We start from the raw sequence: 27043 nt of genomic DNA, 5'->3' as shown, positions 1-27043 counted from the left end.
CTTGATTTCAGCTTTAAATGGGGGTAACTACTGTATAACACTTTCCTGAGCACACAGAGTTTTCTATACTCTTGAGGAAGAAGTAAAATAATTATATAGCTGGTTCCACAAGATGGATTTCTGGAAGGTCATTTTTACTTAATGAAAAAAGTAGCACTTTTATTAATAAGGCCCAAATCCCAAGAGACCTGGCTTTCAATTTGTCAGTTGCAGTGCACTTCCTTGCTCACTGAAGCAAAGTTTTAATGAGCAATTTCGGAGGGAGATACAACCCAAAGATGAAATTTACCTGCGGTTACATAATCCTAAAAATGCACCTCTGAGCTGGGAAAGGGATCCAGTCAAAGATTTTTCTGTGATTGTCTCTTGATTTAATCACCTGAGATACGTTTATAAAAATGGCAAGGAAATGCACATTGTACAATGTCATGCATTTGCACTTCAGTCATTGAAAACAGAATGGATAGCAGCCCAAACCTAATCATGATTACTCCTAAGTAAGCCCCCTTTATCTTAGTGGTAGCTACTTCCAAGTTTAGGTCTGCAGCCTAACACAATCAAGGCTGCACTTCTAAACTTATTTACCTGGAAGTAAGTTCTGCTGAATTCATCCTAACTTACTTCTAAGTAGACATTGTTTGGATTGTGCTATCAATAGGTGCAATGTTAGTAATGTACAAGGGGATGCTCAGCCATTACCTCAGGCCCCCTGGTTTCTTGAGAAGCACCTGGGTGGTACTTAAATATATGGCAACAGTGAAGAAGAGCTGGTTTTGGTGCTCAGTTGTGCTAGAAACAAGCAGCAGCTTTCACAGCCTTAGATATTTTTCCCACAGCCTGTTCAGGGGAGCTCTTAACACAACAGAATGCTGGAAACCAGGTGACCATTCCTGACTTAATACTTCCAATAACCAGAATACTTACTGACATCAGTTCCTTCTGGAAAGATTTCCTATCCTTACTGTCGGAATTATTACAGTCTTCTTTCAGTTTTTCCAGCACAGAAGCCACACACTCTGGCTCATTGTCCAGCTCTGCCCGACAGAAGAAAACAAGTGGCAAGTTGCTGTATCCCAGAGCATCTGCAAACGCACGCCAGCTGCTAATGTTTTCCATGAGCAAAGTCCTTACTGAAGCATAGATATAGGTGAGAAACTTACAAGGCCGCAGGATTTGCTCCAGCAACATACTCGTGGTGAGCTCGGGCCCAGAGAAATAATTCGGCTTGGCTTTCCCAACAACTAAAACATTTTTGGTATGGACAAGGCCAATTTTACCCTGATAATAACCAATGTACCATTCCTTTGTCCAAAGTTGACCTTTCAACTTGATTTTCTCCTCACTTAGCAAGGCTATGGCATCCCCTTTCTTATATTCCAAGAGATAATGGTTTTTGTTTTGCCGCACTACAGTTTTCAGTAGTTTCCCATATTTTAAGCTTGCCACTATCCGATCCTGGAAGACAGGGTATTTGCTGGTGGTTGCAAGAGGAGACAGGATTATTTTCCCCACTTCATTTTTTTTCAGGAACCTTCGCTGCCCAGTTGACCTGATAGCACTTTTGGGAGGAGGCTGTGGTGTTTGGACACAGAACTGAGTCAATATGGCATCCTTAGCATCCTTGACTTGTATTCTCAGGGTGAAGTCATATAGTTCGTTGGGATCGTGTGACATGATGGGGAATATGAGGCGGCTGACTTTGCCCAGTTTCATCTGGAAGCCCCTCACAATTTTTGCCTGCTCGCTGGCTCTTACCTCATAGTTAGTCATGTTTGAAAACATGCACAGCTTTAGGTCTTGCGGCCTCGCTAAGGTGAACTGGTGCTTCCCCCACAACTGCAGCGCCACTGCCGATGTACAATGTGCATGACGTGTGACTTCATTCACCAACAGAGTCTTGGGGGCACAATCATGTCCAAAGATGGCCACCACAGTTTTAAAAGAAGGGTGTATGTGCTTTGGCCCATAGACTCCAACTGTGATTTTTTTACTAATGTAATCCCAGACAGTGTAAGGATATGGAATGTTTTGTCCCTGGGCCACAATGGCTATGTACATGCAAGGCTCCAGGTTTTCCAGCTGAACCTGGATGGTGTCTCCATAGCAACAGCCAAGTCGCACCGGTGTGTATGGACCGTCCTTCATGTCGCTGCGCAGGCACTGCACTCCCACCAAACTCTTGCTCACTGGGTCATTCTTCACCTCCGCTGAAATTTTCATCTCCAGCAGGATGGGGGTTCTGGTTTCCATGTTGCTCAGCTTAATCTCTAGTACAGGGCTGATGGTGCTGCATTTGTCACTGTTGAGCTCAAGAGGAGGATCCAAAAGAGCCTTCATGGAGATTTGTTGTGTGTCGCCAGCACCCACATGCCCTTCAGGAAGACGCATGTTAATATTTGTATCTGGAAGCTGAACTGCTCCCCCAGAACTATCCAGCTTGCAAACGATGTTGGTCTCCACAGGCTGCGTCTGACCCCAACCAGGGTTCTGGCCCAGCAGATCCAGGTCGTGGCAAGACCTTGCTAATTTTCGATGGTTCAGCCATGCAGCTCTGAAGTCTTCTCTGCTCTGGAATTCCTCCGGGGTAGGAGATTTCAACCCTGTGAAGAAGCCCGAGGATTCTGGGTTTTCTGACTTTGCCTGGAGTACGGAGAGCTCTGATAAACTGTAGGAGCGCTTGCTTCTGAAAAAAGGATTGTCCCGCCTGCTTGGCTGCTCAAACTCAAATCCATTCATTGATGGACCCTCATCAAGATGGTTACCTAGGCTGCTGTCAGTTGCAGAACTTGACCCTGTAAAGGTGGGCACCCCTGTGTCAAAGAGCAACAAATCCACAGTGGTTTGGTGGGAGCAATCCTTGCTCCTATCAGGCATTATCTGTAAATTCCCGTTCAGAAAAGGGTTAGTCTGCATGTTATTCATAAAAGGGTTGTTTTTGGCTAAGCTCAGGTTTAAATCTGTCCAGTCTCCAAGCAGGTCCAGCTCTTTGGCTCCCTCATCGGAGCTTTCCAGCAGATGGTCTATCATTCCACTGTCCGTTAATGAAGAGTTCCGGTAGTTTACAGGCTGAACGTAGGAGGACGGGATGTAGCCCATCTCTGTGGTGTTGTGAGCATACCACCACTCACCTCCTGAGGTATCTAAGACATAAAGGTGGTCACCCTTGGAGAACTTCAAGGTGGTGAAATTGTTGGGGCAGTAGTCTTTAATTGCTACAACTTCCTTTGCATTTCCAAATGACGTAGGATTGTCTATCATCAAGGCACTAGGAGAAGGCACTGCAAATCAAAAAGCAGAACGTAGTGAGCAACTGCAGGTGATAACAACCATCTACCAACATTGCACAATTATACTGTAGCTCTTTTGCTTGTACTCTGAATCAGGATATTTGCATGCATAAACACACACATGCGTGCACGCACACATACATACACATTATTTTTCAAGAGATTAATGGATTCTGCATCATTAAGAGACTAAGGCTGCAATCTTATACCAAGTTTACCTAGGAGTAAGCCTTGTTGATCTCAATAGGGCTCATTTCTGAGTAGACATGAATAGATGTGCATACATTGCACTGTAAATCTCTATTGGGGAAAGGGTGTGATATGGGTGAGTTAACTACTTGCAGATTTGGAGATTAATGTGTGGGCAAATTCATCACTAGATCCACAAGGAGACACTGTGCTAAATGTGGGCTGTGGCACACGTCAATGGGAAAAGAAGTTGATTGAGAATGACATTGGCCATGAACTGATTCAGCTTTGTTATACAAGGCTTTAACTAGTATTTGTTGTACAAGCATTTGCAAGCATCTGGTTACTCCTGTTTCAGATAGTTATTTTTTTAAACAACTGCCTCATTAACTTGCAAATCCAATTCCAGGCTAGCAAGAGCCAAATCTAAACAAACAGCTGCATAGGTGAAGGTCTGGCAGAAACCTGAGGGACCCATCCACTTTCACATTCTTCCACATTCTCCAGTACTGAAATGCAGGTTGCTCCAGGTTGGAAAGAGTTAACAGAGTCTTAATGGTAGTGCAAATTTTATCCAAGTCATGGAAGATAATTTGTCCATGCAGGAAGGCTTACACATTCAGTAGTGAGATGGCCTGATCTCAAAGGCTCACAGTAATAAATTCAAAGGAAAAACAAAATATGAGATTCCACGTTGCTGAATCTTAAGTGGAATCAAATCTTATAGCAAAGAGGCAAAGTGTTATATCATTGCCGAAGAAGGCTCAGAACACCACGTACAATGGGAGGAAGCTGCTGCATGATAAGAATGTTAATGCTTCAAGGAAACTTAGACAAGGGGGAAAGCCACATTTAAGGAATGCTTTGCATCCATTATTCTTAAGGAAGATAACTGCTGAGCAGGGCAAACCCAAGCAGAGCTGATGTAAATGAGTAGGGTGAAATGAAGATACTAATCTGCGGCTGAGAAGCTTAGAGGTCTTAATGCACACAAATCTGGGTTACTAGATAATCACCGTCTGAGCATATTAAAGGAGACAGCGCATTAATCTTAGGGCCTAAAGGAACCCTAAAGTCACCCAGTCCAAATGTCCACATTTGTTTATATATTAAATCTCTATCCCAACTTTCCACCAGATAACATTCAAGGTGGCCAACCACAACAATACAGACACAGTGCAATAAATCAGCAAGGAAACACTCTCATATGTGGCTGAATGTAGGGTGTCAGACTAACCTGATCTCATTTTTTGACAGAATTACAAGCCTGGTAGATGAAGGGAACGCAGTGGATGTAGCCTACCTTGATTTCAGCAAGGCATTTGACAAGGTGCCCCATGATATTCTTGTAAAGAAGCTGGTAAAATGCGGTCTTGACTATGCTACCACTCAGTGGATTTGTAACTGGCTGACTGACCGAACCCAAAGGGTGCTCATCAATGGTTTCTCTTCATCCTGGAGAAGAGTGACTAGTGGGGTGCCACAGGGTTCTGTCTTGGGCCCAGTCTTATTCAACATCTTTATCAACGACTTGGATGATGGACTCAAGGGCATCCTGATGAAATTTGCAGATGACACCAAACTGGGAGGGGTGGCTAACACCCCAGAGGACAGGATCACACTTCAAAACGACCTTGACAGATTAGAGAACTGGGCCAAAACAAACAAGATGAATTTTAACTGGGAGAAATGTAAAGTATTGCACTTGGGCAAAAAAAAATGAGAGGCACAAATACAAGATGGGTGACACCTGGCTTGAGAGCAGTACATGTGAAAAGGATCTAGGAGTCTTGGTTGACCACAAACTTGACATGAGCCAACAGTGTGACGCGGCAGCTAAAAAAGCCAATGCAATTCTGGGCTGCATCAATAGGAGTATAGCATCTAGATCAAGGGAAGTAATAGTGCCACTGTATTCTGCTCTGGTCAGACCTCACCTGGAGTACTGTGTCCAGTTCTGGGCACCACAGTTCAAGAAGGACACTGACAAACTGGAACGTGTCCAGAGGAGGGCAACCAAAATGGTCAAAGGCCTGGAAACAATGCCTTATGAGGAACGGCTAAGGGAGCTGGGCATGTTTAGCCTGGAGAAGAGGAGGTTAAGGGGTGATATGATAGCCATGTTCAAATATATAAAAGGATGTCACATAGAGGAGGGAGAAAGGTTGTTTTCTGCTGCTCCAGAGAAGCGGACACGGAGCAATGGTTCCAAACTACAAGAAAGAGGATTCCACCTAAACATTAGGAAGAACTTCCTGACAGTAAGAGCTGTTTGACAGTGGAATTTGCTGCCAAGGAGTGTGGTGGAGTCTCCTTCTTTGGAGGTCTTTAAGCAGAGGCTTGACAACCATGTCAGGAGTGCTCTGATGGTGTTTCCTGCTTGGCAGGGGGTTGGACTCGATGGCCCTTCAGGTCTCTTCCAACTCTATGATTCTATGATTCTAGGGTCCAGTTTCAAAGAAAACCAGAACTTAAGGCCAGTTCACACATCACATCCTATACAGAAGGCTCCTCGTGGTAGAAACTGGAATTAAAAGTATTGCTGGCTTAAAGAGCATTGTGTGTGATGACCCTGCACATATGTCAATCCTTGTATGCCCATGCAGTGTGCTTACTTTGGGAAGCCAGAGCCAATATAGCATCCTAATGCCCATTTATGCACATGTGTAGGATCACACACACCCTCCGCTCCAGGCATGGAAGGATAAATGTTCAACATCTATTATGAAGACCTTAATGCCCTTGCTGGAACTGAACATACAGTGGTACCTCGGGTTACATACGCCTCAGGTTACATACGCTTCAGGTTACAGACTCCGCTAACCCAGAAATAGTGCTTCAGGATATGAACAGAAACCGTGCTCTGGCGGCGCAGCAGCAGCAGGAGGCCCCATTAGCTAAAGAACAGTTTCAGGTTAAGAACAGACCTCCGGAACGAATTAAGTACTTAACCCGAGGTACCACTGTACTTCATATAAACACCAACTACATTTGGATACCCACTCAGACATTGGGTACTGTTTTTTCTGTTCGTTACTATGTTATGCATTTTAGTACTTTTATATTGTAAACTGCCTGGCGATCCTCAGGTGAAGGGTGGTATAGAAGGTAACAACAACAACAACAACAACAAAGCTTGCAGGGCACCAGTAAAAATCAAAACCAGTTAAGAGGCCTGCACTCTGTTTAAATAAAAATGCCCATTTGTTGTTAGCAGAACATTATCAGAGAAGGAGCTAGCCAGGCTTCTCTGGGTAAGGGGTTCCAGAGTTTGGAGCAGCCACTGAGAAGAACCTCTTTTGCATTCCTACCAAATGTGCTTCAGGCGTTGGTAGATGAAAAGGAAATGCCTCTTTCTAAGGCAAAAATCTTAGGATATTACTACTTCCTGTAGGTTAATGATCACTGACAGTATAGACAAAACAGCTGTTCACCACCTCATCCCCATCAGTAAAACCTGGCTGGTGAAAAGGGTGAACAACTACACTGATTGCCAGTATTTTCTCAGGCATAATGCAAAAGATTGTGTTCATAAATCTCTAATGGTTTGTGACCTGGATGAGTGAAGGATCACCTTTCCCATATTATGAGACCAGGCTGTCTTCTCCAGCCACCCTGCCCCTGAAGTCAGGCAGATAGCAGATAGCCAAAGAGTTTTACTGCAGTCCTGAAACTGGTCTCTCAAAGAGATGCCCGTCTGCTGCTTGTTCAGGTCCTTTTTGTACAGCAGAATATTCAGTCATCACAAAAGCCTGCGTTTCTCCGCTCTCCCGGGAAGGCAGGCAGGGGGGAGCAAAGACCGTTTCTGAAGGCGGGCGGGGGCCGAAAGTCTTTGCTCCCCCCCATCTGCCTTCAAAAGCCATCCGGGATAGTGGGAAGCGCTTCCCTGCTATCCCGGACTGCTTTTAAAATGCTGGCGGTGGGGAGCAAAGCCTTTCGGCCCCCGCCGGCCTTCCTGGACCTCTTCTGAAGGCCGGAGGGGAGGAAAGGCTTTGCTCCCCACCGCTAGCATTTAGAAGAGGTCCCCCGGAGATTTCCCTATGGGCTTTCTTCTTGCGAAGCAAGCCCATAGGGAAATTCGTCTTGCGAAGCGCCTCAAAAAACGGAAAACCCTTTCGTCTAGCGGGTTTTTCGTCTTGCGAGGCGTTCGTCTTGCGGGGCACCACTGTACTCTAAAATGGCGCAGCCTCAGCGAGAATTAGGTCTTGGTAATTGCACGTACGCAAAGCAGCAGGTTTTGCAGATGGAGCCTTATCACTAATGGGGCAAATGCAGGAGGGGCTAAAAAAGTGTATTTTGTGTTGGAGACATTTAAAGCACAAGGCAGGAAACAGACGGGTGTGCTTCATGCTGAGTGAAGGAGGATGCCAGGATGATCTCTTCTCCTGGTAACGTGAAGTTATTCATCCTCTTTCCCCTCTTGTGGATAGAGGGGAAGACAAAGCGAACACAGTAGCAGAGCCCACCCCTGCCCACCCCAGGGACAGGTGGCTAAGGAAAGCCACTTCACTAAACCAAAGTTTTCCATCTCTGGATCAAGGTTAGTTTCTGTAACCATTAAGTCAATCTCAATCTTGTATCCACTGACTGAATTCCAAAGCAGAATCATGCAGCAAATATAGCTGCTGAAACAATACACAATACTTTCATCGTAATCTGCCCGCCATAGCATTTCCTATGAGGGATTAAAAAATTCAGCTAAATGTGCTGATGCTCCTGAAATTTCTCCTTCAAGCCATGCCACACTTAGTTATTCTAAATGTAAGGTCTTAACTCTCAGAAAACTTTTTAGAAGAGCATTTATGCAGAAATCTTTTCATTCCAAAACAATATTTTGAAGTATTATGTGAGTAGTATGATCAAAAAATAGGATCATGTGACACTTTAAGGCACAATTCAGACAATGCATCAAATCACAGTTAAGGAAGCGTAACTATGGTTTGGTGTGGTGTGTGATTGACAAACTATTGCTTCCAATAGTCTGGCAAATCAGAGTCAGAAACCATGAGTTAGCTTATGCTAAATGGCTTGTAGTGACCAGAACAGGGCTTTTTCACTTATCCCACCCACCATGCTTTGCCTGCTGCACATCTGGAAGACAAAGCTACAAGAGCAAAAAGAATGAGCGAGGGCAGGGGTCACCAACCCCGCTGCAGATTTCCACTGCTGCTCCTTGGGAAGGGTCCCAAACTCTTAAGCTTTCGTTTTTTAAGAAGAAAACAGAAATGTCTGGTCCTTCCGGAAAGTTATGGGGCAAAATGCACAGAAAGCTACTAAGCAATTTCTATGAAATGAGAGTTAATGTGGTGTGGCTGCCTTGCATGTTTTTCCAGGTACTGTGGAATGCTCCCTGTTGCCGTTACACAGCAACAGCATCGGTGGGTGTGCATGCGCAAAATCAACACTGTCTGATCTCCCACAATCAGGACCAGCAGGATGTAGCTGACTTCTCATGGTAAGGAGAAGGTCGTCAGGGCTGGCTGTCTTTCTCATTTGGTGTTATGCCATGCTCCCCATGGTAGCCGTTTTATATTATACCATGCTCCCTGCCCCATAGCTGCTAGTTTGTGACCGGTGCTGCCAGTGCTCTCTCACAATTTGAAATATGCCCACTGGTCTGAAAAGACTGGTGACTACTGAGCTAGTTTGGTGACTTTACTGTGATGGTGCATACAGACTCCCTTCTCTTGTAGGCACCTCAGTTTTGGTGCTCCAACTTACATACAAAAAACCCTCTCACCTTTGACGGAACTGAAGCTGGTTTCAGAAAATTCTTCACTCAGGTCAATCAGTGTCCCCTCAGATCTGCACCGTGGGAGCCCGCTGGCATTGGCAGCACGAATCCTCTGGGCCGCCATCTTGAGATTTGTGGCCTTCCCTGAGAATCTAGTGGGCCATCTTCTCTACAAGAGTTGTGCCATTTTTCTTCAGAAGCTTTAAGCTACAAGTGCTTTTAGGGTGCTATTTGTTTTTGGGGGGTTGTTTTTTTTACAACTTGAGACAAATCTGAAAAGAAAAAGAGTGGAAGAGTTACAATATGGTTTCTCTTAAGCATTTCCAACTTTGACATGAGAGTCTGTTGTAGAAAACTTCTCCTTCTCCACTCTCAAGTTTATAGTCTGAAAAACACATCTGCGTGCATTATTTTACTACAACAAATAATCAAAGAAGGGGTGGGGGAAACTCAAATAATCTACTTTTGGCTGTTCATGCAGCCATCAGGCAAAAGCTGGGAGGGGGCTATAGGATCCTGTTTCCCCACTGCAAAGTACCATATTGCTTACTTTAAAATATGTTGAAGGAGGGCTAAGTTTCTTTACTACACCTGCTCAAGTCACTCTAGTATAGAAGGTTTTCTGTCCCATATATATCCAGTACGACCAGAGGCAGACTTCGGTTTTGACCAGTAGACCTTTCAAAAGCAACATAATGGTTCCTATTCAATCTGTTTTCTTTTGGCCAGGGTAGAACAATCAATAAACCTGTAGCCTTCCAGAACTTGCTGGCCTTCCACACCTCTCATCCTTGACCACTGATCCTGCTGGCTGGTGCTCAACACGGCCAAGACTGCACTGAACTACCGTCTAAGCAGAGTACGTTTGGGCTACAAGAATCTAAGTTACGTTGACACAGAGATCTCCTCCTTAGAGAGGACCTTCTCTGTACGCTACCTAGTTCAAAATAAGCAGCCCACCAATGGGATATATTTCTTTTGGGTGTTCCGCAAGATTCTCATGAATACACATACTTTTCACACTACTGAATCAGTCTTTCCAGCAATTTGATTTAGACAACTGCTCAGATTTAGCATAGATAAAATCCAAAAGAGAAATGCAATTCATCAGGTGAAAACACAAGGAAATATAGATGGTCACATTTTCCAGCAACTTGTCCAGGATGTGAACAGTTAACCAGCTATGTAGCCAAGTGGACAGCCACTCCCAAAGTAGTTATTCTACCAGTGCTTCTCAGCCAGAGTGCTTGACTGCTCTCCATAAATGTTTCCCACATTTAGTATCCTAGTACCAACAGGTGCATAAAATGTAGCGACAATTACTTTTATGCCTAGTGACTGCTGTGATGATGCCCCTGGTCAAAACCTTTAACCACTACCAGCAATCTTAACAAAAATTATTCCACTTAAGTCCTTGTTTATGAATAGGAACATTCAACTCCTGTTTCAGTTAAGTAACAATGACATTAAAGGTAAAGGGACCCCTGACCATTAGGTCCAGTCGCGGACGCCTCTGAGGTTGCAGCACTCATCTCGCTTTATTGGCCGCGGGAGATGGTGTACAACTTCTGGGTCATGTGGCCAGCATGACTAAACCGCTTCTGGTGAACCAGAGCAGCGCACAGAAACGCCGTTTACCTTCCCGCCGGGGCGGTACCTATTTATCTACTTGCACTCTGACATGCTTTCGAACTGCTAGGTTGGCAGGAGCAGGGACTGAGCAACGGGAGCTCACCCCGTCACGGGGATTTGAACCGCAGACCTTCTGATCGGCAAGCCCTAGGCTCTGTGGTTTAACCCACAGCACTACCCGCGTCCCCCACAATGATATTAGATGCGTATTAATGACTAAAGGTAACAGTTGGATCCAAAGAATTGCAAGCAGAAGCGAAGAAGCACTGGTCAGCGTTATTAAAGGCTTGCTGGCACCGTTAAACTATTGCTATTGGGCAGGGAAATTCCACAGCAGTCGTCCTCCTGCCTTTGTATGCAGAAGCTTCTGCGTAAACTGGGGCACATCTTTGGGTTCAGGTTGGAGCTCCTTACACTATCATGAGAGTGAAGATGCCTCCCACATGCACAGGGTCTCCCTCAGTTCCAAGACCAGGGGTTTATTTTATTAATAGTTTGCTGATGTTTCCAGTTTATTTTGCAAAGTGCCAACCAGGGATGGATGATTCCTGGTTTTCAACACCGCAATATATCACCAGCTAAACATCGTGATATACCAATATATCACGATGTCTGAAATAAGAATGGGAGAGACGGCTTCCTTTAAATGTTTTTTTTTTAAAAAACTTTATTTTTTAATACGTAGGAAAGCATCATCTCCTGAAATGACTAATCAAACAAAAATAAAATTAAAAGGAATCCTCAAAGATACAGAAAAACAAACAAACCCCAAAACATTTTAAATGGGAACCAGAAGGTCTTGGTTGATCTTATGGAAATACAGCCTTTTAATGATCCTTTGACTAAATAAATCAAAGTCAAAACCCAACCTCAAATAGACAATTGCTGTACAAGGAAGCTCTACTTTTGACAAACAATTTACTTTTATTGGACAGGATGGTCATTTTCTCTTTGGTCATACAGTCATAATAGTTCTTAGGATTCCTCAAATGAGCTATTACTCTCTGAGGAGATCTTCTCTCTCTCTCTCTCTCTCTCTCTCTCTCTCTCTCTCTCTCTCACACACACACACTTTTTTATTATTTGGAGAGACTAACTTTTCCCCAGCCTCTTTCAAACAACAAACATTAGCACACCCTTTTTTCCCTCCTTTCTCAGAATTGGCCGTGTTTTAGGCTGCAGAGGTCAGGATGTTACTTTTAAAGACAAGTTAAACATGGGGGAACTTTTAAGCTTCAAAATTTATGGCAAAAGCTTTTCTTAAAATTTCTAAACCTTAGAGTGCAAATCTTGAGTTCAGCTGAAGCCTCTGGAAGCTGCCCATGCCATAACAGACACGATGTCAAACAATATATTGCCTACTTTTTATGCAATATGCACCTTTAAGAACAAATGTGTTGAGGGGTGGGTGTGTCCGCACAGGTGTGTGTCAGGGTGAAAGAAAGCCCAGTTTTACCCCTGCAAAACTACAAAGCTGATAATGAATGAACTGCAGCTAAAATCTCACATTTATTTTTCACATGGCCTAGTCCTCATCTGCAGACTGCAATAAATTGGCCGGCATAGATGCAAACACAGTGCTTGCATGAATATGGGGGAAGGAAGAAATGGAGTTGACGTCAGAAGAAAACAAAAAGGACAGAAAATAATAATTATGTAAAAGCAAGTTACAGCAATGATTAACAAGGCTGCGTTGGTGTTAAGACACACATCCTGGCATTGGTAAGCTAATTAACACATGAAGGATAATAAAAAATCTTGTCATTTCAAGTTGCAGGTGCTAGAATTGAGTTTCTGTTCAAAAGGTAATTCATCAGTTTCATGCTGGAGTCTCCCTTCAAAGCTCCTTTTTTCAGAGTGGCCTGGCAGGCTGAAATGTTTTCCTGCTGGTTTCTGGACATTGCCATTTCAGATGTGAGTTTTCCGCCTGTTTATTTCATCTGAATTGACAAGCTGCGTTCAAAAGAAGCAAACTTGAAACCATGTTTTCAAGTTTTGTAGCAGGATTATTTTAAGCCACTACTCTAATAAAATACATAAATCACTCATTCTAAAAGACCAAGTACCACATAAAGAGGTTCTGGTTTTGTATTTTCCCCAAATTTCCAGTTTTTTGATTTAGAAAAAACTTTTCCCACCCAATTTTTTTCAGTTTTCCTGGGTGTTCTCCTCTCAGTACAAGTGTGTATTAAAAAAATTTAAGATTTGGCAGCCCATCCCACAAGTTTCAGGCTGCAGAACCACAATCTTATGTGCAACAATTTAGATCTTTTAATGCAGCAGAGCCAGTAGCTTTGACTTCCACATTAAATATTCAACGTACTGATAATCATTCAATTTTTATGTTAAAAAATTAAGAGAGATTTATGTCTGCTAAATGTCAGGGACTTCTCCATTCCTTTCAGAGTTACAATGGTACCTCAGGTTACAGACGCTTCAGGTTACAGACTCCACTAACCCAGAAATAGTACCTCAGGTTAAGAACTTTGCAGAAATTGTGTGGTGGAAGCAGGTGGCCCCATCAGCTAAAGTGGTGCTTCAGGTTAAGAACAGTTTCAGGTTAAGAACGGACCTCTGGAACGAATTAAGTACTTAACCCGAGGTACCACTGTACTCTGCTTGAGAGACAGACAAGAAGTCCAGGGCAGAGGAAGCACATCAACAATAAGGCCTTCCAAGGAACCTGGTTGTTACCAAAACAGTAGAACAGAATCAAGATTTCAGAGCTAAACAGTAGCGCTAAGCTACAACATATCAACCCGAAGACCATTTGTAAAAGTGAGCAAGACTTCATTTATAGCATGTGATGGGTTGGGACTTTGATCTGGAAGCAGAGACCCCCCAAACCCCATAGTTGCCTAGAAACTGTTTTATGATTCCTCAAGGACAGTTTAAAACTGTCATTTTGAACTGTTTCCTCTCCCCCCAATCCTGTTCAGCAAATACCTAAGAAGGGGGAGGAAGTAAAAGCCATGTGCGGGGGGGGGGGGGGGGTTGGTTGGTTTGGAAAAACATATCCTGATCTCATTGCACCCTGTAGATCAGTTTTGACAGGTGGGTGGGACAAGACATTTGTCAATCATCTGGTGTCAATTATGTCGGGTGACTGACACCTGTCAAAGTTCATTGCATGGTGCTTCCCAAACACCCAAATGGAAGCTGACTCTACACGTTTCACCAGTTCACTCACATGGCAGAGATGCCTGCTACTGTGGCAGCACCAGAGAAACAAGAGTGTGGCCCTTGGCCCCCCATCTCTTAACTGTGGGTAGCAGGGACCCAGAGCCAGCTCTTCGCCTCTGCACTGGAACAAGAAGGCTAAACAGTTTCGCTGCGAAGAGCAGTCCAAGTTTTATCTACAGAGAAAGCCAAGCCAGAACAAACCGAAACACGGATTACTCCAATTAATGACACAGCTGACTGTGATGGATATGAAATGAGAATGCATTAGTCTTTGTAAAGAGCTATTTACTAAAGGTAAAAGGTAAGGTTCAAATCTGTGTGACTGGGTGAGCTCCCGTTGCTGTGCCCCAGCTTCTGCCAACCTAGCAGTTCGAAAGCATGCCAGTGCAAGTCAAGAAATAGGTACTGCTGCAGCGGGAAGGAAAACAGCATTCTTACAGCTCAAATTGCATAGCTAGCTCCCCCACAGCAGTTGATATATATTGAAACAACACAGAATTTGCACCACTTGTACGCATTTTGCTCTTGGCCATGGCCTGATATGAACTAGTACAGGGATCACAGAGCGCAGGGTGAAGAAAAATAGATCAGCGTTTTAGTCAGGTACTGTTCTTAATCAGATGCATTAATTAAATTACAGTTATTAAATCTTGCCTGGGATATTATTAAATGTGCAAATAAGATTCAGACATGTAAGGTGTCAGATTGAAGGCCACTTGGCACCTGCTGAGGTTGTGGCTAGAGGGGAGATCTGAGCCTGAGCCATAGTTAATAATCCATTATACTAAAACAGAGTAATGGTGAATGTCAATAACTATAATACTCTGAGGTGCAGGGGTTAGAGTTCTCATCTTAAATTGGGTGACTGTCCTCAGAAACAACATTCTGCTGAGAAAGATAGATGGGTTAACATGCATTGCAGGGGTTGGACTAGATGACTTCCAACTCTACAATTCTATGACTCTGTGTCTTTTAAGACAGAACAACATAATGCAACAAACTCTCCTGAGCCCATGCATCCCAGACCAATGCCTTTTATTGAGATAGTTGCCAGTCATATTAGAATCCTTTCCTTACATTTCAGCAGAACATCAAGCAAACTGATCAGACAACAGCATCAAACAGGTTAGTGTGGTCTGAAGCCTAACAAGTCATATTGATGTGGCATACAAGAAACAGAGAGAGCAGAGTGCAGAAAAACCCAAAAGCCCATCATTTGGAAATTCCACTATTAGGATCAGCCAAAATATCACGAAACAAATAAGTAAGCCTTTGAATTCTCCACAACTCTTTATCAGGCTGGATGTTAAGCAAAATGGGAAAGGAGGAGATGGGTGAAAACTGGCTTGATGTTGAGGCCACAAAGCCTGCATTTAATTACCGTCTTCAGATGGCAGAGACTGAAGACTTACTCTAACAAGTTGCACTCAGGATGCAATAAAATAAAATAAAATAAAATAAAATCATGATAGCTCCCTTGTCCAAACCAAATCTACTAGGGTAGGGAACAGTACATGGGCAGCCTGCTTAAATGAGACATTGTGCATTTTTGGAACAGATATAAATCTCTTAGCATCATATAGACACTTTTTTAAAAAAAATCACTGTTTCTGCTAATTGGCTAAAAGAAAATGTTTATTTAGAAGAACATTTACATCAAATAAATATCAAAAGGAGTCAATCTTTTTAAACAAATGTTGGAGGTAATGAGCTTGAGAAGAAAATATTTACTTTCCGGCACTGCTGACATAAAATGTGTGTCATCACAAGACAAAGATAAGACTCTTGCAAGGAAGCACTCAGAAGCAACCCTTACTCTGAATCAGAACACCACAGAATTAAAAGAAAAAAGAGAAATGGTTCATCATGGTGTCATAAAGTGGCCATTACTCTCGTGTAGAGCTTGCAGTTATCAATTGTCAGGTGACAACCTGGTCCTATAAAGAAGAGGAGACTCCTTTTCCCTTCCAGAAATGCACAAGGCCTTCATTCAGTGCAAAAATAGAGGGTTCTGTTTAGGAAGCAGACTTAGGACTGGCCCATCTACACAAGAACATCCCTCCGACTGGCCCTGGCCCACCAAAGTCTCAGGCCAGTGTTTGAGAACTTTCTAACTGGGGGTGACAAGTATTGAACCTGAAACCTTGCACATTTCCATTATTATTTATTAAACTTCTATACATCTGAAGATCACAGGGTGATTTTCAATATAAAAACACAAAATGCATGCCATAATAACAAACAAAAACAATACCTCCACAGTTTTAAAGGCCATAGACCGTTTAATTAGTCGAAGGTCTAGGACTCCAGCAATGTAGGAATGCTTTACAGTCCTGCAGGTCTCTCAGGTGCAGTTAATCAGAGCAACAGTAAAGTTTCCCAAGGAAATTTGTGAGTCTTTGGGAAGTTTCCTGAATCAAAGAGTGTTCCAGACAAGCTGAGGCAGCAAGCCAGGTCACAAGACTGGGAACTTTGGATACAGATTTCAATACTTTTAAGCAATGGTTGAAAAGGCCATTACATATTATCTCAAATTTTTGCAGTAACAAATGGTTTTCCTTTAACTAGCAAAACATTAACCATTGCCTGGAAAAAGCTGAGTCAACTCTGACTGCAGCTTGTGCAATGTGAATTGGGTCTCTTTGGTATGATGCAGTATTTCAGAGAAGATGCAGATCCGTGTGTCCTCCACATCCCGGGGGCTCCTTTAGGAGCAGGAGCAGGATACAAATTGAATAAATGATAGAATGATGATGATTGTGTTAGTTTTCTTCATGAGGAGTATACTCCAACAAGAAATCTAACTCATTTCCCCCCTTCTGCTTCAATCTAGTCCCTTTACAACTGCATTTCATAGAATCAGAGTTGGAAGGGACCATGAGGGTCATCTAGCTGGACCCCTGCGATGCAAGAATATGAAGGTGGCCTGTATCAGCACCCTGTTCTAACCCTTTAAAACTGCTTTTCCTCTGAAATTTAACCGAGCTGAACTGGTTTGAAATCCTGCTTGTTCAGATCCGTTCCTGGTGGAACAGGCACACATATACAAAAATTCCTACCAAGGAAGACCATAGGATAGATAGCATATTGCTCATTCATCCCAGCGACAAGTAGGAGAATGAGCTACAGTACACCCCACACAGGCTTTGAAGAATTACAGTAAACACATGGGGAGTGCAACAGTAAACAGGACTATGCAACACAGTAAAGGGGTCATCAGTGTCTTGTCATTAATGGTGTTCCTCTGCCTTCACAGCTGCTACTTTGATCATCCCTGCAACATGGCGAGACAAGCTACTGCAGCTACCAAATGTTTTATTTTCACTTTGACTCAAGACTTAACAGTTCTGTATAACTCCATGTGTAGTTACCACACGGAAACTGCTGAAATGATGCTACAGGCGTACTTCAAGTTCTGTGGCGGGATCAGTCAAGTACTAAGGCCTACTAGCAACCACCAATGCCGCTGATGCTGCCACGTTAGAAACTGACTTTTAAGCGCACATTTTATAGAGATTCTGTGCTAATTTGTTTGTTGCCAAATTACTCTGAAGGGTTACGCTCACTTTTTACCACAAATTTAGGGAAGGTTCACAAGGCTCCCAGAAATAAGAGACGTTACATCTTTGGCTAGCCCCATTTCACTCTCAGTGGAGAACAAAATTCCAGACCAAGCAGTTTTCTGTTGAGTAAAATACTTTTTCTATTCTCCTTTACTGCCCTGGATTTCTTAGTCTGTCATTCATTTCTTCCACAGATAGAGGGGAGTAAATGGAGAAGCACTCTCATTGGACCCAATGTCATCTGGGAGCTCTTTCACAAGCTTCTCAACACGGCTTATGCAACTGTACTCTGTTCAACTGTGCAGCTGACTCCATGCACAAAGTGCCATTGTAAGATTGCTAGGGAGCATTGCTTGAGAGCCATGGGCAATGCAGAGCTGCAATGCCAATGTCTCAATCGGCAGAAAAAATAGCAGCCAGTCAGATATCAAGCAATGAAGTGGTAAACACACAAAAACTTGCTCTGCTGAAAAATCTTTAACTTCCCAGAATGTCTTTGCTAAACTACAACCTTTCTTTAACAGGCTACAAATCTAGCTGTAACATACTGTACTGGATTTGACACAAGACACATCTAGACAAGATAGCTCACTAGTGATTTGCATTTACCATAGATAGGATCCTGTGGGAAAGATAACTCTCCTCTTCACTTACAGAACTTCTCAAGCCAGTCAGAATCAGGAAGAAGGAGTTAGCTACCCTATACCCTATAGGGCGCACCGGCCCATAAGACGCACCTCGTTTTTTGGGGGGGGGGGGGAAATGAATAAAAAAAATTATTGCCCCCCCCCCAGCCGCAGGGCTGGGGCGGGGAAAGCCCAAGCTTCCCCAGACCCTAGACCCCAGAACAGGCTGTTATCCGCAAGCCTGGGGAGCCCGGCGCCAACTCCCGCCGGGCTCCCAAGGCTTGCGGATAGCTTCCTGAAGCCTGGAGAGCGACAGGGCTCGGTGCGCACCAATGCCTCTCGCTCTCCAGGCTTCAGCGAAAGCCTGCATTCGCCCCATAGGACGCACACACATTTCCCCTTCATTTTTGGAGGGGGAAAAGTGCGTCCTATAGGGTGAAAAATACGGTATATCTCAGGGACTGAAAGCCATGCAGGTGTAAAGCTAGGACCGTAGAAGCTTGTTTTATGGCTTCAGATTCTTCAAGAGAAACCTCTGGCCCAAAGATAGCATAGCTTCATCAAAGCTCTCTTGCCATTCCTGATTCCCTGTATTCTGCTAGTTGATACGGGTCAGAGAACGTCAATGAAGAAAAGAAGGGGGGTGGGGGATGAGAGTATTGTTTACAACCTAGCAGTTCATGAAATAAATGCTGCATATCCACAATCTGTGCAAGCCAATCATACTCGTAGCTCTTGTTTCTGATAGAGCCATTGAAGCAGAGCAACAAAATCCATTTATCAATGTTGAAAGTTTAATTGTTGGTAGTATTTGCTTATGCACTCGTCTAGCAGAATCATACAGTCAATAAAAGGCCTGGATCCACCAAGTCCCTTTGTGCAATTATGAGGATGCATGTTTGCATGACCCTAATTATAAAACACACACACAGCATGAAATCTGCCTGGTTTGTGTTGATTTAACCATGCTATTTCCTGCAGAATTAATGAGCTGGCTACATGACAAGCTCTTCCAGTCCTCAAAGATATACTCACCCCCTTTCCCAAGTGACCACAAAATTGGAAGAGAAGGCCAACAACGTAGAGAGGCTGGACCTGGAAATTGCTGCTTTGGCTCCTCCAACTAGTAAATGGGTATTTCTGTCTAAGGAGAAAAGTGACACACTGCATAGCCTTGAACACTTTCAGCAGAAGGTTCTTCCTACCAAGCCACTGTTACACCAGAAGCAAAGTTTGCAGTCAGCCTGCCATGAGATGAGCACAACTTTCAGTGCTCCCATCACCTCTTCCTAGTTCTGCTTTCCCACTCACAATTGGTAACATTTAATCTCACCACATGAGCAAGGTGTTGTTTAAATCCTATTGGATGCCCTTGTGGTGTTTTGCTCAGTTTTGGGTTGCATTACTGGCAAGCTCAAGTTCTTTGTTCTGTCTCAGACCAACAGACAGAAAAGATGTTTTATAGCAGCTAAGAATGTGAACCAAGAAATAGAACGCCACTAGTTCAAACCTCCCTATAACCATACATCTACTAGGTGACATACCTCTCTCTCTATCGGACCCAGACCTTATTTATAACATGGGGTGATAATATTGCAAAGAGGATTGCACACAAAGCTAAACTGTGCCTGAACAAAGCGCCATTGGACTATTGTGCTCCACCTTCCTCCTCCACCAGTGGCTAAAAGAACAACTTTTGCAGTTAGCTTCACTTTTCAAGGATCCCCCTGGCTACTTAATGTTAACATTGGAAAAGTGTTGCACCTAGAAGTGGGACGTATTGAAGGGACTTTTCCTGAACACATGGTCAAGTCTGGGCTCTTGCTTAGCTGAAAAATAAACTTGTCAGCTTAGAAAAGCACAAAAGAGACTATTTCCATCATTTGGTATCCTTTTATTCCATTCATTGAAACAGAGGCAACAACCACTGGCCACACATGGAGAGACAAGCTTGGACACTGATTTACATCCCGGATGAATTTATGATGTAATGTGCTCATTCCCAGCAATGTTTTTGCACTGCCAAGTGCCTGTAATTTTTTTTTTTTTTGAAAGCAACAAAGTGTGTGTGTGTGTGAGAGAGAGAGAGAGAGAGAGAGAGAGAGAGAGAGAGAGAGAGAGAATGTTAATATACGAACTTAAGGTCCTGGTTTAAAACAAACCCTGGCAAGTTTCATAACAAGTTAACTTCAACCCCTGATTTCAATCCGTGGGAGCTAAAAATGGTTCCACCTTTGTCTGTATCATGCCGCCAAATGAAACACTCATTTTCTTGCATACTCTGTGTACAATCGTTTGCATTTATGTTTTACTTCTTAGAATTTTGGAAATTATGATGAATATTTTAAAAAGCATTGCTGCTCAGATGCAGCTGGGCTGCTTATCCTCTTCCAAGACTGACTTTAACAGAACAAAACAGAATGTTTGGCAAGATTTGTACTATTGTGAAGTCAAGCAATCCCAAAACAGCACAATGAACAGGAAGAGCCATAAACTATATATTTAAAAGGTGGGCCTAATCATAGAATCATAAATTTGGAAGGGTCCCTGGACCATCTAGTCCAACGCCCTGTGATGAAGGAATATGCACCCATATGCAGATGAAACCCATGACTGTGGCGTTATCAGCACCATGCTCTAAGCAACTGAGCTGTGGCTGGTTTGACAGCTGCAGCCATTCCTGGACCACAGTAGTTCATTGCAGTTGGATTACTGCAATGTGCTCTATGTAGGGCTTCCCTTGTGCTTGATCTGGAAGCTGCAGTTAGTGCAGAATGCTGCGGCACAATTGCTGACAGGAGTGGTGCTCAGAGGTCTGAACTGGTTGCTTATTTGCTACTGGGTTCAAAGTGTTACTCTTAGTATACAGAGCCCCTAACAAGGTCACCTTACCCTACACATGCCCTCTTGACCACTTCAACAGAATTGGCACTACTGCAAGTGCCACAAAATACCTGTTCTGTGCTACAACAGCAGCAAGAATACTCATCGCAAAGTATTGGAAGACACAAGATCTACCCACCTTGGAAGAATGGCAGATGAAGGTGATAGACTACATGGGACTGGCAGAAATGACTGACAGAATCCGAGACCAGGGAAGAGAGACAGCGGAAGAAGATTGGAAGAAATTTAAGGACTACCTTAGGAAACATTGTAAAATTAATGAATGCTAGAATGACGTTGGTTTAGAAATTATGTGGTTTCCAGCTGTAATGGTTTAAGTAAATAGAAAAGAAAGGTTTAAAACTAGATGGAAAATAAGGGTGAGGATTTGCTGAATTAATAACTAGAAATTGGAATACAGAAAGGGGAGGTATGAGGAAGTCGGGGAAGTAAGGTACAAGAAAATAAGGGAATGAAATTATACCTGTTTTTTGTGTTTGTTTGTATTGTTGTTATGTTTTGTTTTTAACATAATTTTTGAAACTTTAATAAATATTTAAAAAAACAAAATACCCGTTCTGCTCGGCTGTTTAGCGTGGCAGCACCTGCCCTTTGGAACTCCCTGCCTACTGAAACCAAGCTGGTGCCTTCACTGCACTCCTTTTGGTACCTACTAAAAATATTCCTGTTTAGACAAGCCTACCCAGATGCTTAGGAACTGAATGTAATTTAAATCTGTTTTAGCATTTTCACTTTTATATGTTTTAAAGTGAGGTTATAATTTTTTTTCTTGATTTGACTGTTTCATCTTTTGAAAACCACTTTGAAAGGTTTCCCCCCCCCCCAATCAAGTGGTTATGAATTTTATGAAATAAATAAATAATAGGCACCGTATGTCTAAAACACTTTGAATTAAAGGAGAGCTTAAGAGAAGCCTCTAGTACTGACACAGTTAAAACAAACTGTTAGTAAAAGCAGCTAACCCTTTCTTCCCACCCTCAGTTGATGATTGACAACTGTAGTTCACAACAGTGCAAAGAGTTTGGAAGCTACAAAAAGCAAATAGAGATGAAAAGAGGATCAAAAGGGGAAATTTGTATCAATCCAAAGTCAGTAGAAATGTATATTCTTTGAAAACTGTTGCTGAGGGGAAAGATCTCGACCATATATATTTATTGTGATCTCCACAGGCTTTCCCTCCTCACCCAGATGCTTGACAATATACCTTTGAAATAAAAAACAACAACAACCAAAAATAGGTTGTTTGGCTTACAGTATCCTGCAGAGAACTTTAATTCTGCAGGATACCACTGTATATAAATTCTTTTCCCTTTCATCGCTAAAGAATGGCACGGCGAAGAGCGTTACGTAACAGAAAACTAATAATAGTCCCCAAGGGGATAGTGACAAAACATGAGAAGAATGATCTGGTTCTTTGCCAAGCCAGCTTTCCTTTATGCTGCTATGGAAAAAGCACTTCTGAAAATGAGCAGCTTGCTTGGTCGGCGGTCACTGAGGGCCAACCACACTCATGGGGCAGCAGGGAACACATCTGCTTCTTGAATCTTGCTACGGCTTGCACTGCAAACTTAGGCTGTCCTCACACACTCTCCAGCCTAGAGCTACTGCTGTTTTCCTAACACTGTCCAAGAAACACACACTGATTGAAACATAGAAATGTCCTCTAATGCTATATTTCGTGACAGCAGTCACGAAATTAAGAGACGCCTGCTCCTTGGGAGAAAGGTGATGGCAAACCTAAACAACATCTTAAAAAGCAGAGACATCACCTTGCCAACAAAGGTTCATATAGTTAAAGCTCTGGTTTTCCCAGTAGTGATGTATGGAAGTGAGAGCTGGACCATAAAGAAGGCCCATCACCGAAGAATTGATGCTTTTGAACTGTGGTGCTGGAGGAGACTCTTGAGAGTCCCATGGACTGCAAGAAGATCAAACATATCCATTCTTAAGGAAATCAGCCCTGAGTGCTCACTGGAAGGACAGATCGTGAAGCTGAGGCTCCAATACTTTGGCCACCTCATGAGAAGAGAAGACTCCCTGGAAAAGACCCTGATGTTGGGAAAGATGGAGGGCACAAGGAGAAGGGGACGACAGAGGACGAGATGGTGGGACAGTGTTCTCGAAGCTACAAACATGAGTCTGACCAAACTGCGGGAGGCAGTGGAGGATAGGAGTGCCTGGCTTGCTCTGGTCCATGGGGTCACGAAGAGTCGGACACGACTAAATGGCTAAACAACAATGTTTATCCATTTATTTTAGTTGTCTCCAGGACCATCTACCAAAGGAACAATACAGTGGAACCTTGGTTGTCGAACGCTTCGGAAGTTGAATGGTCTTCCGGAACGGATTATGTTCAACAACCGAGGTTCCACTGTACCAGCCTTAGCATGCTATGCAAGGACACCAGAGCCACACTAAGACGTGATGGCACAGCTATAGCTTGTTCTATACACTGTTGAACAGAACACAATCTGTCTTGCAGATTAGCAAAGAAACCATGGTTTGCTTCGCCCAATGTTGGTTGGCTGCCCCACCATCTCCTCTGTGAACACCTGGCTGACTGCAGTCAGTCACTGTAAGAAAGAAGACCCTGGATGAGATAGACCTTTGCTCTGATCCCGCAGGGATGAATTGTTATCCTGGTTGTCTTTGCAAGGGCGGAGGCTTGCTACAGTCTCACTGCGTCACCATTTCCCCTACCCATAGCAGGCTACAGAAACAGGCTGACCACTCTCAGCATACCCCCAGGCCAACCACAGTCCTCAAGGCTCCCTGCCTTCCTAACCATGAAACACAGAGGCTTGCTGTCACTGTTCCTCAACCCAGAGTTTCCCAGCCTTGGGTCTCCAGCTGTTTTTACACTACAGTTCCCATCATCCCTGATCACTGGTCCTGCTAGCTAGGGATAATAGGAGTTGTAGTCCAAGAACAGCTGGAGACCCAAGTTTGGGAAACCTGCCTTAACCCTTCCTCTCAAGACATTGCCTACCTGGGCAGCCCCTCAGACTTCTAATGAAATCTGCTAGCAGCCCCAAATTTGTGAAAATAAAAATCAAGTGCAAGCAGAACTTGGTCAACAAGGGAGAATTGAGAGCATGTCCTGCTACCACAAAGAGTGGAGGAGGAAGGGCAGCAATAGCCATTTTAGAAAAGAAAGAACAGAGGACGGCCTTCAACTTTTTTTTGAACAAATGCTCAAAATATCAGGCCACCACCCAGCAAATTTTACCCATGATTAAACCCCACTGGAAGCAGCAATATTTGATTGACTTGTGACAACGTAACTCTCGCTGCTACCAGGGGCTCTTGGTCATGACTAACTTTGGCTGATTTATGTCCTTATCTTTTTGGAAATGGTTCTCTCTCCTCAGGGCAGATTTGGAAAACAGTGAAGAAATCATGTTTCCCCTCCTACTTGCAGAATAAGAGATTACACTGCACTAAAGGGCAGCTCTGCTAACTAGATTACACAGGATTTAGTTACAAATCCCTATCCTAGAGTATTTCACCTGCAAAATGGCTTAGGTGTGTAGCACACGGTAGAACACTTTGATGCTTTCCACAGATGGCAATGTACTTCACAAAGGGCAGGAAGTGGCCCAGGGCAGAAAATACAACTCTAATGGTGTGACATTTTTAAGAACTATAACAATAATTTAGAAGCAATAAATGGATTCTTTCATCACCTCAGTAGTATACAGTGGTACCTCAGGTTACATACGCTTCAGGTTACAGACTCTGCTAACCCAGAAATAGTGCTTTAGGTTAAGAACTTTGCTTCAGGATGAGAACAGAAATCATGCTCTGGCGACGCGGCGGCAGCAGGAGGCCCCCATTAGTTAAAGTAGTGCTTCAGGTTAAGAACAGTTTCAGATTAAGTACGGACCTCCGGAACGAATTAAGTACTTAACCTGAGGTACCACTGTACATATTGTGTTTCCCTACATTTCTGTTAAGGTAGCTGAAGCAGATAAGGCAGCCTGCAATGCTGGATTCACCCCCCGAAAACTGCCACCATTCTAGAAGCCTGAAGAAGCTACTTTAAAGCGTTCTGCTTCTGGCACTTCCCTGCTGATTTTATGTGGCAAAGAGGTGTGCTCTCGGAGGCTCAGCTGCTGCAGTTACTATTCCAAACATGGTTGGTAACCTCTTAAATATAAACTAACTTCCAATCAATGTTCTAATCCTGTGCAAAACACATTACTGGAGTATTTGAACACATTTAGTTTCAATTCAGCTGCACGGATTTAATCTGGGGGGGGGGGGGAATCAATCCGTATATGAATTAACAGTTTCTAGATTTCTGTGGCATTATTACGGAGGGCTGATCTCAGAGACAGCAGCTAGACCATATCAGCCACACACCCAAACACTGGTGTCACCCCAAGAGCAGGGTTGCCATATTATGAAGAGAGAAAAAGAGGACACATTTGTCAGCGCTGGAGGGGGGGAGAGGGTGCGGGAGTGGGCACATTCTACAATTCCCCCTCAAAATATACAAAAACAAGGACCTGGTCCTTTCCTGCATCATGCAAAACTCACACAGCATGTATATGTTTTGCACTTGGTTGTTAGTCGTATGGTCGGCGGTTCGAATCCCCGCGGCGGGGTGAGCTCCTGTCTTTCGGTCCCAGCTCCTGCCCACCTAGCAGTTCGAAAGCACCCCTAAGTGCAAGTAGATAAATAGGTACCGCTTTATAGCGGGAAGGTAAACGGTGTTTCCGTGTGCGGCACTGGTGCTGGCTCGCCAGAGCAGCTTTGTCACACTGGCCACGTGACCCGGAAGTGTCTCCAGACAGCGCTGGCCCCCGGCCTCTTAAGTGAGATGGGTGCACAACCCTAGAGTCGGACACGACTGGCCCGTACGGGCAGGGGTACCTTTACCTTTACTTTAGGCAACATAAAAAGTAGCCCACTCCCAGACATTTTAGAAAATTCAAAAAATCCAACCATACAGAAATTTTACCCCTGAGAAGGAGGACACGTCCTGGAAAAAAAAGAGGACATATGGCAGCCAAGAGAGAGAAAAGGGGAAGGGAAAAATTGATTTTAATATGACAAAAAGACCAAAATGCAGAACTTGTCTATTGGTGAAATCTGATTAAATTATGCATAATAATTCTGTGCTGCAGAAAATTAAGATCCTGCAAAAGACTCCAGTGTTTGGAGAAAGAATGGAATCAAGCAATATATTTTCATTCAGGGATTGAAACTTTATGCCCAACAAAATGAGCTACACTTACACTGTGATTGCCAGCAGAATGGACAGCTATATTTTCCTTACTACTTCCTTTCAGCACGATGATTTAATACTATTTGCTGTTGTAGTTGCATACTTGACTTTATCTTTAGTTACAGATAGGTAGCCGTGTTGGTCTGCCATAGTCAAAACAAAAAAAATTCCTTCCAGTAGCACCTTAAAGACCAACTAAGTTAGTTCTTGGTATGAGCTTTCGTGTGCATGCACACTTCTTCAGATACTGAAGAAGTATCTGAAGAAGTGTGCATGCACACGAAAGCTCATACCAAGAACTAACTTAGTTGGTCTTTAAGGTGCTACTGGAAGGAATTTTTTTTGTTTTGACTTTATCTTATAAGACTTGACATAGATGATCACTTAAAGCTATGGAAAACCACTTAAAAATGAGGATCTGAGTCCAGACGATGGGGGAACTTGAGGCTCTAAGCCTCCCTTCCCCCTCCCCACCCCCTCCAGCCTCCCAATTGATCAGTCTCTGAAAGCTAAGCCAAGATCCAAGAGCTATTCTGAAACTTCGTTCTAGTTGCTTTCGGATTTAGGGCATAACACAAAAACCAAATGGAATCTATTAACTTCAGGTCACCATTTGTGATTGCAGATCTCATGTCTGGATTATACATAACTCCTGCTTCACAAAATGCTGAAGGGATTTTAAAGATAGCATA

General features: G+C 43.4%; 1 protein-coding gene across 7 annotated transcripts in view; it reads right to left on the bottom strand.

Annotated features, from left to right (window-relative positions):
* Window positions 1–27043, bottom strand: part of SH3BP4 (SH3 domain binding protein 4) — a 41187-nt gene that overhangs the window by 7197 nt on the left and 6947 nt on the right. For 3 of the 7 annotated variants that reach the window (XM_083706398.1, XM_083706397.1, XM_083706402.1), the window contains 2 exons: window positions 9217–9482; window positions 925–3278 (listed from right to left, as the gene is read on the bottom strand). In XM_083706398.1, coding sequence (XP_083562524.1) covers window positions 925–3278; window positions 9217–9334 — 2472 coding nt within the window. In that variant the 5' untranslated portion in view covers window positions 9335–9482. Of the gene's footprint in view, window positions 1–924; window positions 3279–9216; window positions 9483–16279; window positions 16432–18197; window positions 18284–18660; window positions 18810–19249; window positions 19359–27043 lie in introns of those variants that run through there. The other 4 variants (XM_083706400.1, XM_083706399.1, XM_083706401.1 and 1 more) reach the window with 3 other exon arrangements.

The sequence above is a fragment of the Podarcis gaigeae genome, assembly GCF_964106915.1.
Source record: "Podarcis gaigeae genome assembly, chromosome: 1".
NCBI lineage: Eukaryota > Metazoa > Chordata > Lepidosauria > Squamata > Lacertidae > Podarcis > Podarcis gaigeae.
This window is presented reverse-complemented; position numbering and strand designations above follow the sequence as displayed.